This window comes from Leptodactylus fuscus, chromosome 10 (genome assembly GCF_031893055.1).
Source record: "Leptodactylus fuscus isolate aLepFus1 chromosome 10, aLepFus1.hap2, whole genome shotgun sequence".
Classification (NCBI taxonomy): domain Eukaryota; kingdom Metazoa; phylum Chordata; class Amphibia; order Anura; family Leptodactylidae; genus Leptodactylus; species Leptodactylus fuscus.
In genome coordinates, this window is record NC_134274.1 from 69,607,169 (window position 1) to 69,623,814 (window position 16,646).

The 16,646-nt window shown below is 43.8% G+C and overlaps 1 protein-coding gene across 2 annotated transcripts in view; it reads left to right on the forward strand.

Annotated features, from left to right (window-relative positions):
- The window catches only part of KAT6B (lysine acetyltransferase 6B), an 80,976-nt gene that overhangs the window by 18,906 nt on the left and 45,424 nt on the right, over positions 1-16,646 (forward strand). For both annotated transcript variants that reach the window (XM_075257771.1, XM_075257772.1), the window contains exon 3: positions 14,996-15,104. In XM_075257771.1, the coding sequence (XP_075113872.1) occupies positions 14,996-15,104 (109 nt within the window). The remainder of the gene's footprint in view (positions 1-14,995; positions 15,105-16,646) is intronic.

Sequence of the window (16,646 nt, forward strand, 5' to 3'; positions counted from 1 at the left end):
ACTCTGGCTTGGGTGGGCAATGCCGAAGAGTGTTGTCACCTACTTGCCCTATTCTCTTGGCTTTCGTCTGTTCCAAGCATCCACATGCTTTTACAATACACCCTTATACTACTGAATAACCATGCTATAATTTTGCCTGGGATCCTGTGAAAGTTCATGTTCTAGCTAATTCTCCCTATTTTTTTATGAAACTGCACAAGACTCTGGTCCGCCGTGAGATGTCCAGCCACAACTGGTTTTCACTGCGGATTTTGGCCATGATTTATAGGTGGTTGATCTGGTACCGCAAAGGTTGAAAACTGTGGCCAAACGCTCAGCAATAATTGACTTGCAATTCTGAGCCTGGGTTTACACCGCACATTCTGAAGCTAAGACCCCATGTAGCCTGACTACAGTGAAAAAGTGCTGTGGGAAAACAGAGGTGGTAACTCATCTTGGTTTTTCCTGCAGCACTTTTCACAGAAAGTATGTAGAGTTTTCATCTGCAGACTTTCTGCTTCAGTTATACGTATAGGGAAACAGTCAGCATTTCCATAGGTATTGACATGCTGCAATTTCCAAAAAAACGCGACTGTTTAGGAAATTGCAGTGTCTTCAGTGTGTGTAGATGGGATTTGCTAGATCTTATCCACTTTGCTGGAACTTTAATACACCACATTTTTTGCCATGGCGTTTATGCCACATGGTGCCCCAGCCTTACTAAACAACTGCATGCAGTTTTAATTGCAGTAATGAGTATGAATGTCATCTGTATGTAGTAGCCATTAAGTTGGAAACCTCTGATTTTACTGGCCTAATAAATATGTACTCCTAAATGTAACTTAAAACTGCCATTAGTCCTAAAGCAAAACGCCATGTAAACTCAGTCTAAGGGAGCCTTGACGCGGTGTAACGCGTCGCTCATTCTGAACGTAAAACATGTCCCATTGATTTCTATGGGTGCCGGCATACGTGCGCTACCCATTGAAATCAATAGGAGACTTTTTCCCCTATTGCTTTCCATGTGATACTCGCGTATCACATTGAAAGCAATAGGGAAAAAAGTTATATAGGAAGTTTACGCCAGTTCTTGAATGGGTTGGATTCTATTCTGGTGCACTGGGTTTCACCTAAAATGGCCCTGAAAGCTGAGGTGGCGCAAAGGCCTGATGGCAGCATAAAACAGCAGTATAGCAGCACGTTACATGTGGGCCCTATTACAGATTGTGCATCATCTAGTAATGCCTCTGACATTATTTTCTCTGGTACTGTGGAATTGTACATTTTACTTCTGCATATAATAGAGAGAACGCCTTCACCCTCTTCCTATCCACGCACGGCGAATATGGGACTGCTGCTCACAAGCCTGTGTTGTCTTGTCGTGGCTCAGCACCCTTGTCAGTATTGATTGTTACTTGGTGAAGTGAGAGTTATTGATCCGGCCTCTAAACAGGCAGTTATGTGATAATCTGTGGAAGGAAGCGTCAGTCCGCCCGCTCTTGGCAAGAAGACTGAAGTATTTCCTGTTTAACTGCTGAAGGCTGGGGTCAAAATAGATCCAGCACAAGCAAAACCTCCCATGATCGCTGATAGAATGTATTACATGTAACATTGCCATTTCACTAGTCCCATCTCTAGCAGATCTGTAGTACATGTCAAGAGGTATAACCCAGTGTAATACTAGGTCCTACCTATCATATGTCACTTATAAGGGTATATTGTCCTGTTCATGTAAATGGAGCGTTAAAAAAACAAACAAAAAACCCATATGCTTGCCTTGCCTCTAATTGAATGTATTTAACCATATTAGTGAATTCACCCTTACATTTGGTGTCATCTTGTGTGAGGGATTTTGGGGCCCAGGAATTAGGTTCATCTACTAGTCTTATAACAAGATTTCTTCAACGGGGCCTGTGTGCAAATGTGCACGTGCTGTCAGTCCTGTCACTAGTGGCATGTAGCGCCATGGCCTATGATTTGGATGAATGGCTGTTTGTCACCTGGGAGTGTAGACCGGTGAATGCCCCGAGCTATAACAGGAGTGGTAGAGATCACTGTGGGATATGGTGCTTATCTCATATAATAATAATACATATTATTTATTATTATTATTATTATTATTATTATATCCATACAGAGCCTTTTGGTAAAACAGAGAAAAAAAATATTAAACTCCACCAGTAACATGAGGCCTTTCTTCTCTCTCATTCGAGATGTTGTAAGTTATTCCGTATTTGTTTCCCTTTTGGCAGGGAGTTTACATCTGAAATATTTTGTCACTTTTTGTGACTTAGAGTCCAAGTACTTGGTTTGCGCTTATTGCAAGGTGCAGTCATGGACTTTCTTGGCGGTGGTAGGATCCCAGGTGAATAGTGCACAGATCTCCTCTGGCAGGGTCTCCTGTCTTGTCGAGGTTCCCTAATTTGTGTTGTAGCCCATTGCTCCCCTCCCTTCATATTTCATACCCCCCCACCCCCCTTAAAGGTAAATGTGAGGACAAAGGTTATCTTGCGTTCAGAAAATCTATTAGGCTGTGTTCACACCACATTTGAGGATTTCTCATCGTATACCTCAGAACGTAGGCTCTGATGTGTGACCCTGCCTGCAGTGGCATAGGTTCCCAATAGTCTCCCATGTTAACAAACATGTAACGCGTGTTATAACTTATTGTTTAACTTATTTTTGGGCAATTGCTGTATAAAGATATGCAGACTATGCTCTTCAATAGAGCTGTAACATTAGTATACCCGTGTATACCGCTCTTCAATACAGCTGTAACATTAGTATACCCGTGTATACCGCTCTTCAATACAGCTGTAACATTAGTATACCCCTGTATACCGCTCTTCAATACAGCTGTAACATTAGTATACCCGTGTATACCGCTCTTCAATACAGCTGTAACATTAGTATACCCCTGTATACCGCTCTTCAATACAGCTGTAACATTAGTATACCCCTGTATACCGCTCTTCAATACAGTTGTAACATTAGTATACACTGTATACCGCTCTTCAATACAGCTGTAACCTTAGTATACCTCTGTATACCGCTCTTCAATACAGCCGTAACATTAGTATACCCCTGTATACCGCTCTTCAATACAGCTGTAACATTAGTATACCCCTGTATACCGCTCTTCAATACAGCTGTAACATTAGTTTACCCCTGTATACTGCTCTTCAATACAGCTGTAACATTAGTATGCCCCTGTATACCGCACTTCAGTACAGCTGTAACATTAGTATACCCCTGTATACCGCTCTTCAATACAGCCATAACATTAGTTTACCCCTGTATACCGCTCTTCAATACAGTTGTAACATTAGTATACACTGTATACTGCTCTTCAATACAGCTGTAACCTTAGTATACCTCTGTATACCGCTCTTCAATACAGCCGTAACATTAGTATACCCCTGTATACCGCTCTTCAATACAGCTGTAACATTAGTATACCCCTGTATACCGCTCTTCAATACAGCTGTAACATTAGTTTACCCCTGTATACTGCTCTTCAATACAGCTGTAACATTAGTATGCCCCTGTATACTGCTGTTCAATACAGCTTTAACATTAGTATGCCCCTGTATACCGCACTTCAGTACAGCTGTAACATTAGTATGCCCCTGTATACCGCACTTCAGTACAGCTGTAACATTAGTATACCCCTGTATACCGCTCTTCAATACAGCTGTAACATTAGTATACCCCTGTATACCGCTCTTCAATACAGCTGTAACATTAGTATGCCCCTGTATTCTGCGTATATGCTAGTATGATACATTCAGCATATAAATATTTTAGTATATAAACTAACTGTAGAAGTATTGATACGGTATCATCGCTGTAAGGCTTGGCATGTTTGCCTTAAATCATTACAGGGTACCTCTCATCTTCACAATCTTCTGACATGTCAGACATGTTTGATCTGAGGGGCCTTGCTGCTGACAGCCCCATGGGCTGTGTATGGAGTCCTAGAAATCTGCTGGCCTCTATGAATCTGTGAGGAGAGCAAAGGCGAAAGAGTCCTAAGTGCTGGGCTGAGTGCACTGCCCCTTTGTTTTAGCCGTCGCTGGAGGCTATAGGCCTGTTTGCTATAGGCTTTGTACTCTTTCTGATATGTTTATCTCCCTACTGCCCAGTCATCCACTGTATTTCTGTGGTTCATAAATGTCAGACTGAACAGTAAGGACATTGCTTGGCCGGCTAATAAATGCCTGTTAGCTGACGGGCTGCCGCCTAATTACCCTGTGCCTAATTATACAAATGATGCTTGCGCTGGGTGATGTTCTCTTGCACACAACCATCCTAAAGTTTAATGGGTTGGAAAAGAGCACTAGAGTACAGAATACAGGGAGGGAGAGCACCGCACAGATACTTAACACTGTAATTACTCGTGTCGCCTCTGTAGAGAGAGGACAGAGCTTTATTTGCTATGTACGTGATGAATTATTGATGATGATTTTCTTTTTCTTTCATCATCAAACTCTATTGCCAAAAATAAATACAAGTGTATGATAGAAATTTGCTACATATCCTTTAAAGGGGTTTTCCGGGCAAACAAAAACACCTTTTGTTTAAAAAAAAAAAGAAATGGTATTTTAGTTCTCTTAATGGGTTATTCATTGCACCCAAATACCTTCAGCAGTGTTCTGAGTGATTTCTGGCTCTCTGGGACCTCCTGACATTCTCTACATTTGTTTACATGCTATCCCCTAGCTTCCTGCTGTCCTAGCCTACAACTCCCATAATCCCCCTCTCTCACAGCCCTCCCTGTTTCCCTAGCTAGCCCTTGGACTACTAACCCTATCTTACCTACCTACCTCACTCAACCCCAATCCACCCCACAATCATACTTGCCTGTCTTCTGTGTCGGGCAGATCAGCATCTTCAGTCCCGGCGGCATCTTCTTCTGGGAACTTCTTGCACGTGCGTGGTATGCGCTCTTCGCTTTTGCCGGCGACTGTACAATAAAGTTTTATTGCACAGGTGCCGACAGAAGAATGTAGATGGGTAAGTATGTAAGGGATGGGGGCGGCGGAGTTAAACCGATGATCACCGAATTATCAGAAAATGTGCTAGTGCCCCAGGTTTATAGGTAAATATAGATTATTTATTTTAATTAAAGTCAGTTAGAAGTTAGGCCGGGGGAAGGGGGTTTATTTTAGGGACTGATTTTCTATTTATCCCAGACAACCCCTTTAAAATTTTCCTAGCCCATGCAATGCAGCTTGCAGGTGGCATGTTATACAGCAGGTGGAACTGAGCAGATTGAGCTATAGCTTTTCTGGGAAAGTCCAGTGGTCGGTCCTATAAGTATTCTCCTTGTGACAGACATGCTTATTACAATGGTAGATTCACATGGAAAAGGAATAAGAGCTGATCATGTGTCTCCGATTCTGCTCCACATTGATGTACAGTACAGACCAAAAGTTTGGACACACCTTCTCATTCAAAGAGTTTTCTGTATTTTCATGACTATGACAATTGTAGATTCACACTGAAGGCATCAAATCTATGAATTACTACATGTGGAATTATATACTTAACAAAAACGTGTGAAACAACTGAAAATATGTCTTATATTCTCGGTTCTTCAAAGTAGCCACCTTTTGCTTTGATTCCTGCTTATGCACACTCTTGGCATTCTCTTGATGAGCTCCATGAGAAATGGTTTTCACTTCACAGGTGTGCCTTGGCAGGTTTAATAAGTGGGATTTCTTTCCTTATAAATGGGGTTGGGACCATCAGTTGTGTTGTGCAGAAGTCAGGTGGATACACCGCTGATAGTCCTACTGAACAGACTTTACCTTCATGGTAAAAAAAAAAAGCTGCTAGAAAACCACTGCTAAGGACAGGCAACAAGCAGAAGAGACTTGTTTGGGCTAAAGAACACAAGGAATGGACATTAGACCAGTGGAAATCTGTGCTTTGGTCTGATGAGTCCAAATTTGAGATCTTTGGTTCCAACCACAGTGTCTTTGTGCGATGCAGAAAAGGTGAATGGATGGACTCTACATGCCTGGTTCCCACCGTGAAGCATGGAGGAGGAGGTGTGATGGTGTGGGGGTGCTTTGCTGGTGACACTGTTGGGAATTTATTCAAAATTGAAGGCATACTGAACCAGCATGGCTACCACAGCATCTTGCAGTGACATGCAGTTCCATCCGGTTTGCGTTTAGTTGGACCATCATTTATTTTTCAACAGGACAATGACCCCAAACACACCCTCAGACTGTGTAAGGGCTATTTGACCAAGAAGGAGAGTGATGGGGTGCTACACCAGATGACCTGTCCTCCACAATCACCTGACCTGAACCCAATCGAGATGGTTTGGGGAGAGCTGGACCGCAGAGTGAAGGCAAAAGGGCCAACAAGTGCTAAGCATCTCTGGGAACTCCTTCAAGACTGTTGGAAGACCATTTCAGATGACTACCTCTTGAAGCTCATCAAGAGAATGCCAAGAGTGTGCAAAGCAGTAATCAAAGCAAAAAGTGGCTACTTTGAAGAACTTAGAATACAAGACAGATTTTCAGTTGTTTCACACTTTTTTGTTAAGTATATAATTCCACACGTGTTAATTCATAGTTTTGATGCCTTCAGTGTGAATCTACAATTTTCATAGTCATGAAAATACAGAAAACTCCTTGAATGAGAAGGTGTGTCCAAACTTTTGGTCTGTATTGTAGTTACCGTATATACTCGAGTATAAGCCGACCCGAATATAAGCTGAGGCCCCTAATTTTACCACAAAACACTGGGAAAACTTATTGACTTGAGTATAAGCTGGGGGGGGGGGGGGAATGCAGCAGCTACTGGAAAATTTCAAATATTAAAATGGTCAGAGTTTTTGGGTGTGGTAGTTGCTGGGGAAGGGGAGGGGGTGTTTTGGTTGTCTGTCTGCCCCTTCCCTGAGCTTGAGGACTATTTCTTTTTTTTCCCCACGTGGAAGTCAGTCTGGCTGAATATAGGGTATCTGCACTGCTCCTATTACCCCCTTTCTGACGGATCAGGAGCACTGCAGATATCCTATATTCCGTAGACCGGGCACCGTCAGACACAGGGATACCTAATGTGTATGTGTTTCACAGTCATTTGCTACTTTTGTATGTATTCTAGGGAAGGAGGGATTTACAACATAAGCTTTAAAAAAAAAAAAAAAAAAATATTTCCACTATTTTCTGGGAGATTCTATACATTGATATTGCGGCTGGTCATCGCCCCCCCCCCCCCCCCCCCCCCCAAAAAAAAAAAAAAAAAAAAAAAAAAAAAAAAAGGTGTCTGACAGCTAGTATCCGTAGCTAATGTCCGCTCAAGAGTTTAGCAACGGACACTAGCTGTGTCCGTTTACATTTTCCATTAACTTAAATGGGATATTATGTTGTGTCCTTTAAGGCGTTTAAAACCATGTCCGATTTTTCAAGCAGACAGAAAACTCCTAGGATGTAAGCAGAAGTGCTCCCGGGGTTTATGTAACTCCAGATAGTTGATGGAAGCGCTGTTGATGCATCATGTACAAGTAGCACTTGCATAAGATCTTCTTGTTTTGCTTGGAGTTTAATTTGAGCATCGTTCTCTTGAAGTGCTTTGTCAAGTGCAGAAGTGTGTACTTGTCAACTGGCAGCGCAGAAGCATCCAGCTTATGGAAGCATGATATCATACAGACGTGTGATGTAAATGTATCATGAAGTAGCCCAGGAGTTGGGCGCTCCAAAGTGCCGGACACAAAGCTGGTGCCAGATGAGGCGTCTGAGGCGGATAACGCTACTGGATCGCTGGTGCTTTCACGTCTTCGTATGTGAAATTCCCATTAATTTCGACACTGTTTCATTACTGGGAATGCGGTTTTGCTGTTGCCACACTGCCAGTAATAAAAGACTGCTGAAATTTAATAGTGTTTTACTTATTGAGAAGTTAAGGCATTGGCACCCTGGGGGTTACATACGGCTATAGTGGCATTTGGTATGTTGTCTGGCACCACCCTAAATGTTGTGGTGTTGTAGGGTCATGCTACTAGTGCCCGGGCACCCCTCCTCAATGTGGTGACTGCTCTGCCTGCATTGTAGTGGCAGCCAAGTAATGGCGAAAGCTTAATGAGTTTTATAGACAGTAATTTATGGCATGCTTCCTGGAAGGCCGCTCGCCGCTTACACAAATAAAAGCTTTTAGACGCTGCTTATTGAGCCAACATAAAGGGACGGTTTGGATTAATTATGTAATATAGGAGAACAGCGTTCATCCTACCTGAAGGATTCTCAGAGGACTCATTATTCTTGATTTACTGCTCAGTGGTTCATGGTGATGATCATCCCCTCATACTGTCAATTTAACCTGTTAACTGCTACTGTGGAATTCATCAGATGTCAGATTTCAGTGTAACCATGAACTGCTAACCACCATGTAATGATCGGCTAAATGGACGTAACGCCTATGTCTCTCACAGGCCAACTTCTTTGATCAACCACTTGACCTCCTATGGTATGGAAAATTGCATTTGTAAGCTTTACTTTCTGATGATCAGCATTTCCATCACATATCTATTAGAGATGAGCGAACAGCGTTCAACCGAGTACATGTTCGATCGGATATCAGGCTGTTCGAGATGTTCGATTCCAGTCGAACATCACGTGGCAAACTCACTAAAAATTTGATTCCCCTCCCACCTTCCCTGGTGCTTTTTTTTGCACCAATAACTGTGCAGGGGAGGTGGGACAGGAACTACGACAACGTAGGCATCGAAAAAAATCAGAAAAAGCCATTGGCTGCCGAAATCAGGTGACCTCCACTTGAGACGAATAGTGGATTTCAGATCCGGTTCATATGAGACTGTGAACTATGTGACTGTGAGACAGGGATAGATGTACTGGCAGGGTTAGCTAGGAATTACCTTTATTTAGGTAGGAATGTTACTCAAACAGCTCTTTGGGGCTCTATCTCGTGGCAGCCCATTATATGCTAGTCGGGATCCCTGTCAGCTTGCGTTATGCAGGAGCTGACTTTTCCCCATAGGAAAGCATTGGCCAGCGTTGTTTGGCCGAATGCCGTACAGTGTACAGGATTCGGCCAATCAACGCTGGTTCTGCTGGAGGAGGCGGAGTCTAACATCGGTCCACAGCAGTCTCCATTGTGGTCCGATCTCAGATGTAGCAGAGTTGACAGAGCTCTGTACATCTCAGATGTAGCAGCGTTGACCGCACAGCACTGCTACATCTCCGGAATAGCATAGTTGACAGAGCTCTGTACATCTCCGGAATAGCAGAGTTGACAGAGTTCTGTACATCTCCGGAATATTAGAGTTGACAGAGCTCTGTACATCTCCGGAATAGCAGAGTTGACAGAGCTCTGTACATCTCCGGAATAGCAGAGTTGACAGAGCTCTGTACATCTCCGGAATAACAGAGTTGACAGAGCTCTGTACATCTCCGGAATAGCAGAGTTGACAGAGCTCTGTACATCTCCGGAATAGCAGAGTTGACAGACCTCTGTACATCTCTGGAATAGCAGAGTTGACAGACCTCTGTACATCTCCGGAATAGCAGAGTTGACAGAGCTCTGTACATCTCCGGAGTGACGTACAGTGGGCAGCATTCGGCCAATCAACGCTGGTTCTGCCGGACGAGGCGTGGTCTAAGATCGGTCCACACCAATCTCCATCTGTGATCGGACCACAGTGGAGACTGCTGTGGAATAGCAATGCATTCCTATGGGGAAAAGTCAGCTCCTGCATTATTAGTGGCGTAAAACAGGGACTTGGATGCCACCAGGCATGCTTCCCCTGCTGTTCCAGTTGCATTCCAGAGGTGTTGTCATCATTTGCTGAGGTGTCATAGTGGTCTTGGTGACTCTCCTGAGTCGAATATTGGTTTCCCATAGACTATGATGGGGTTCGAACAGTCGAGTTCTGAGGGGCTACTCGAATCGAATTTCGAACTTCGAACATTTCACTGTTTGCTCATCTCTAATATCTATACTTTAGAGGGAATTTATTAGGACTGCCAAGCCATAGTACATACTGCGCATCTATTGTTTTTTTTTTTTAATAAATCTTCAACACACTGAAAAAAAGCTGTGGTTTCCACAGCTGATTTAGTCGCATGAACAGCGGTGCAAGGCTCAGACTGATACCTCCATGGAACTTGTCCTAAAAGCCTAGCAATATGTGCCGCATTTATTGCCGCTCATGGCAGACCACACATGAAAAAGTTTTCCCAGATGTCTCCACCATATTGCAACACCTCCTTGGGCCCGCCTGGTTGACAGATCTATCAACAATTGAGTATTTATGGGACCATCTGGGACGCCAGCTTCAGCAGCCTGTCAAATGTTCCGCAGGATACCGTATAGAACCCGTATGCCTCCATATCCAATAGTGTGTCTTCTTGTATACAGGATAAAGGTAACCCAAGGGTACTAGAACCTTCTTTCTTTTGGCTATGATATAAAGCTTTCTGTGTAGCTCCAGACATCAACTCTCAATCTCCTGCATTTCCGGCTCACTCTAATCCTTTCCATAGACTTCTATGGACATGAGACCAGAGGGAGGAGGAACAGGAGTAGGGAAACTGCCTACTTATTTAAAGAGGACCTTTCACCACTTTTGGGCACATGCAGTGTTATATACTGCTGGAAAACTGACAGTGCGCTGATTTCAGCGCACTGTCGGCTTTCCCGATCCGTGCCCGGTGTAAGGAGCTTACGGTGCCGGTACCGTAGTGCTCTATGGTCAGAAGGGCGTTTCTGACCATTAGCCAGGAACGTCCTTCTGCCTCGCGGCGCCTATCGCGCTGTGCTGTGGAGCGGGGAGGAACACCCCCCTCCCTCTGCTCACACAGCTCGTCCATAGACGAGCATTATCAGGAGCAGGAGGGGGGCGTTCCTCCCCGCTCCACAGCACAGCGCGATAGGCACCGCGAGGCAGAAGGATGTTCCTGGCTAATGGTCAGAAACGCCCTTCTGACCATAGAGCACTACGGTACCGGCACCGTAAGCTCTTCACACCGGGCACGGATCGGGAAAGCCGACAGTGCGCTGAATTCAGCGCACTGTCCGCTTTCCAGCAGTATATAACACTGCATGTGCCCAAAAGTGGTGAAAGGTCCTCTTTAAACTTGGCCCACGGATTTATTTGTGGAAAGAAAAGAAAAATTCAGTGTAAAGTTTAATTTCCCCATTGTGTAAAATAAAGATCAATATGGAGAAAATGGGCAATACTGCACAAAGCAGTTTTTTTTATTCTATTTTGTGTATTTTACGTGTAGATACTAGATTCACACTAGCGTTCAGGTCGAGCCTGTCTGCTTAAAAACTTCCTGCCCAGCTTTACATTAGAAGTCCTCCTTGCAGGACTTTCCTCTCCTACGATTTTAGGCAGAATCTGTGGCGGAGTCTCCTATGCCTTAAAGGGATTCTATTATTGGTGTCAGTGGTTTTGAGATAAAGACATGCCTGGATAGCCTTTAAAAAGGCTATTCTACTACTACCTTCCTTTTTTTTTTATTCTTCCCGCTGTTCCGTTGTAATCCTGGTTGATTACTTTATGTAATAAGCACTCCGAGCACCCTGGGCACACCCCAGGGCCTCTGAGCACCCCCACAGATTTTTGTCAGTTCAACCACATAGCAGAATGAAGCTGGAACTTTTTTTTTTATACTGGGCACAACTAATGCAGAGGTATGTGTCGGGGTTGGCAGTTATTTACAGTATCAGGCTCTTGTAGGGTGTCACATTATGGTCATTGATGGAAAGTATGGGCTAAAGGCTAACGCCTTCACTGTAAGGACTCTGAATCGGAATAGCCTTCCCTAGGAGCCGGTCACAGCTGACAGCTTCAAAAAAGACTTGGATGGCTTTTTAGAGAAAAATAGCATTGATGGTTCTGGAAATGTATGTCATGTCATCATGCCCTTTCCCATTCCCTGAACTTGAACTTGATGGATATACTATGTCTTTTCTCAACAGTACGGGCTACCGTATGTCACTGTGTAATTATAGACTATCCAGTCAGGATTACTGACATGTGAATAACCAAAACATAGCATGGCATATAAAAAGGGGGCATGGCATGTAATAAATTGTTCCTCAGTGGTAATCTAGGTAAAATGTACAGTTAAAGGGGTATTCCCATGACGCTTGTTCACTAACCTGCAGGTTGTCGTGCTCTATTCATTTCCTGCTTTTCTCGGCACATTGGTGGGCGGGGTTTCACTTGCACGGGATTGGTTGTAAATGAATTACCACAGTGTGAAGCTGATGTAGCAGAGCTGGATTTGAGTCACTTTGCATTACATACAGAGGTACGGGACTCCCTATTTCAGCCCTTATCAGCCAAATTCAATTAAACTGACTTATAAGAGCTCAGAAATCCCGGAGCTCTCACCTCCCCTACCTGAGAAGCTCTGCTACTTATAAGACACAAACAGCTCAGAGCTGCTCCCAGCCCCTCCCTCTCCCCCTGAGAGCAGGCAGCTACAGAACTTGACAAATGAGCAGATAATCCCAAAGGCCATAGAAACAGAGTGTAAACAATGAAGTGAATAAACTAAGATAGCAGCCAAACAAAGCAGTTTTGATAAAGCAATGTATTTAGGAAAAGTCTTAAATCCACCTAAACTAGCAGTATAGATAGGATCCTTGTGATAGGACAACCCCTTTAAGAGTGATTCTGATTTAGGTTGCACTTTGTGGTTGCACCAGAGCTTGTCTAATTCTAAGAACGTTAAAATGATAGGTGCACCATAACATTTATGTTGCTTTGTCGCTAAGAAAAAGAACTTGTCGTTCTTAATAGCAGTCTGCTAAGAAATTTGCACCTGAAATTACTTTCTGAATGTTAACGCGAGGGACAAAAGTTTCAGAAGCAGTAAAATACAAATTGTCAAGTGTGGCACGATCATCTGGCACATACTACCTTGTGTATACTTTTTGACGCAAACTGCTCAAAATGTGTTGGACAGAATTTAGATTAATGACATGACCTATGGAATGTGGTCTCTGTGTGACTACTAAAATGGAAGGGGGATGGCTGTCTTTATCCACTGGGATTAAAGGTGAACTGGGGAGGCTTGCTGTTTCTGTCTACTGTGGATACCTCTGAACATAGGTTGCAGCTAATGTTGACGCATGAAGGAAATATGGTGTCCCTTCTATTTGGGTAAAGAGTGGCTGCTGTGACTAACGTCTGGAAAAGGTGGAGGTGGGATTGCTGTGACTATCAGAGAAATGTCAGATCAGTGGGGATTCAACACAACAATCAGCGGTTTTCAACAACTGATGCACAGAGAATAGGGCAGGAAGCGGACAGATCTGTTCTCTGTAGTAGTCAGACCGCTTTACTGCAGATCAGGCATGTCAAACTCAGGGTATCCTGAGGGCCACATGAGTAACAAGAGGTTGTTGCGATGGCCGCACACAGCAGCTAATGTCACGCACGTATTTTAAGAGCAGTCATGAAAACAAGATATGAAGTAGTAATATGTAACAGCAACATATATTTGCAGTGCGCAACAGCAACTAATATATTTAACAAAACTACAGCAATTAAAAACTAAACATTTATTTTCTATCGTTTTTTTTCAATCATTTTTAGTGTTTTGTCCTGAGGCTTGACACCTCTTTGTGCTAACAATCGTTGGTATATCAGGCTGAAATGACAACGCAGTGCCTACTTTACATACAGGAGGGCCACTCACTTGCTTGGACTTTGCCTGTGCGGCAGTGGATCCCTTCTTCCTCAGCACGGTCACAGTATCCCAGTCACTCTCAACCACGACTCTTCCTCCGCTCACAACAAAACTGACAGCAGCCACGCGAGCCGCAGATGTACAAAACTCACGATCAGCACTTCCGGGTTGTCATTCATTGGCCCATATCCCTGCATATGACCTGCTTATGTGATCAGCACGTCATGGATTGACACGGAGCTAGTTGGTCGATTGCTGATCACGTAAGCAGGTCATGTGCAGGGATAGACTACCGAATGCATTTGCAAGTGGTGTGCAGTGAAAGCACACGGACCTCATATAATGGGGTCCGTGTGCTTGTCATAAGATCTCCGCATGAGTCATGCGGACAGAAAAGTAGAGAAGTACTTTCCTGTCCGCATGATCACTGCTAAGATCTGGCGGCAAGCACACAGACCTAATTATAGTCTATGGGGATCCGTGTGCTTTCACTGCACACCACTTGCAATTGGGTTTGATATTCCGTTGGGGGGGGGGGTCCCATGCTGACTCCCCCAAATGGAATACCAATCGCAGATGTGAACAAGGCCTTATATATTGAGACTCTTTTACCAACTTCTAGATTTCCTTCTTCCTGTTACTTACGTGTAGGAGTGTGTGTTAGACGTGTCGCCCTTCTTGACCTTGACTTCTGTACATCTTAATAATCACATCTTAGTAGCTGAGGCTAGGGTCACACTTGTCTGTTTTTATTACTGAGGACACCAAATGGAAAAGTCGGCTTGCAGGTCTTTACTGTCTGGCAATTTCATTTGAATGTGTTTTTAAAGCAAACCGCCGGGGTGTGTGTATGCAGCCTCTCCGCGGGGAAACAGGTGTGTTTTTTTTGTTTTTTTTTTTTGTTTTTTTTTTACACAGACACAAAGTCAGATATGCAGGACTTTATGTCCGTCCAAAAACCCGTTTCCCCGCGGAGAGGCTGCATACGCACATCGGCAGTTTGCTTTAAAAACCCATTCCAATGAATGGGTTTTAAAACTGACTGCCGGGTAGCCATTCCCTATGCAGTTTACCTGGGTAATAGGACGAAAATCCGGCGGGTGGACACGAACGCAAGTGTGAACTCCCCCTTATATATGTGTTTTGCACATAATGTATAATAAACGTATATGAACATTGAAATTATTTTTATGCCATGTAGTTTGTAGAGGTTGGATAAACCTAATATTCAAGACTGCATTGCAAATACTGTGCCTTCTTCTAAATGACTATAATGATGACTACTTCTACTAGTATATTCAACTCCATATTAGCATGTCCTTCTTTATTTACAGCCTCGAGCCGATCCCATTCCCATCTGTAGTTTTTGCCTTGGGACCAAGGAATCTAATCGAGAAAAAAAGCCTGAAGAGCTTATTTCATGTGCCGACTGTGGGAGCAGTGGTAAGTAGGCCGATTAGAGTGCAGTTGTATTAAGAAAAAAAAACAAAAAACTTTGAAAAACATTTTATTTTTTTAAGAAATGGTTCATGTTAATTCAAAGGGGTATTCCCATTTCAATGATCCTATCTGTATTGGTAGTTTGTGTAAATTGAACAGTTTCCCTTAATACATTGCTTTTGCAATGCTGCTTAGTTTTCCTACTTTGTGAAAATATTCCACCTCATTGTTTGGTTACACTGCAGTTCCATTGAGGCCTGGACCTGTGTGATAAGACAGGATACCAATAGGACTCCACCTGAAAGTAAGGCATGCAGGGGGTTTCTGTTGAATTGCCTAATATAAAGCACTCCCCGAAAATAAGGCATGCCCAAAAATCATTGCAGCCGGCTGAACACTGTGCGATGTGCTCCGTGTGCACAGGAAATCCGGCTGCTGCCTCTGCTGTTGTGTTCACTGTCCTTGCTGCTGTAGGATGAGCTGGGAGATGCCCGCTGTGCATATGCTGTGGGGAGTTCACTCTCCCAGCTCATCCCAGAGGCAGTGGCAGCAGAGGCAGCAGCCCGCAGACAGAAGAGGCAGCTTCAATGCCAATGAAGTGAGGTTCTCCTGGACAACCACCGGATCCCTCGCTAAGCCCCGCCCACCACTTTCGCTGACGGGACGAACTGCAGCACCAGCGCTGCTATGAAGATGAGAAAGGTAAGTAGGATACCCCCCTCCCCTACACTATCTACAACCGGTGCTCCGCTAAGGAAGTGCCAGCATGACTGCCAGTTGTCATAAGACGTCCCCCGAAAATAAGACTGGTCCTATATTTAAGACGACAATTTAATATAAGACACTGTCTTATTTTCGGGGAAACACGGTATGTAAACGCACAGATAACACTGAGTCTGTTCTCTAGAAGCATGTGTCTAAAAATGCACCAAAATAAGTTTAAGCAGTGCCTAATAATGGATCTGGTGAGATGGAGTTGGTGGAGAAGACATGCCCTCTTTAAATAGAAAGCTAGTTAAACATCAGCACTGATATATGTATATTTCTAGTATATCCAAACTTTTTTTTTGTACTGTAGGACTTAAGATATAGTGTGTAAGAACCACAGCCTGTGTTTATACCGCCCTCTCCTCAGAGACAAAAATCCACATGACTTTCATGGATCAGCCTCCCTCAGCATTAGCAGCTGATCCTCGCTCTGCCTCATTAAGATCAAATTATCTTTAATTAGCTCCTCCGATGTCCCACGTAATGCGCCGTGTTTAGAAGCAGCTTCAGAATAAGTAACTGCGCTCCTTCTAATCGTGTGGGAGCGCGGCACTAATCACTTCTTTCTGACTGCTCGCTTCACAGGAGGCATCTTAACAGGCCTGACCCTCCATGTAGCTATTAAAAAGTGAGATCATACAGTTTCATCAGAAATCCTCTTCTGTATTTCCAGAATGCAATGAAGTCCTCCTTCTGTATCTTCATCCCCTGGGGTTCTGACTAACATGGTACAAGCTTTCTCCTCCGAGTCCACCCAGCTTACTTCACACAATTTTC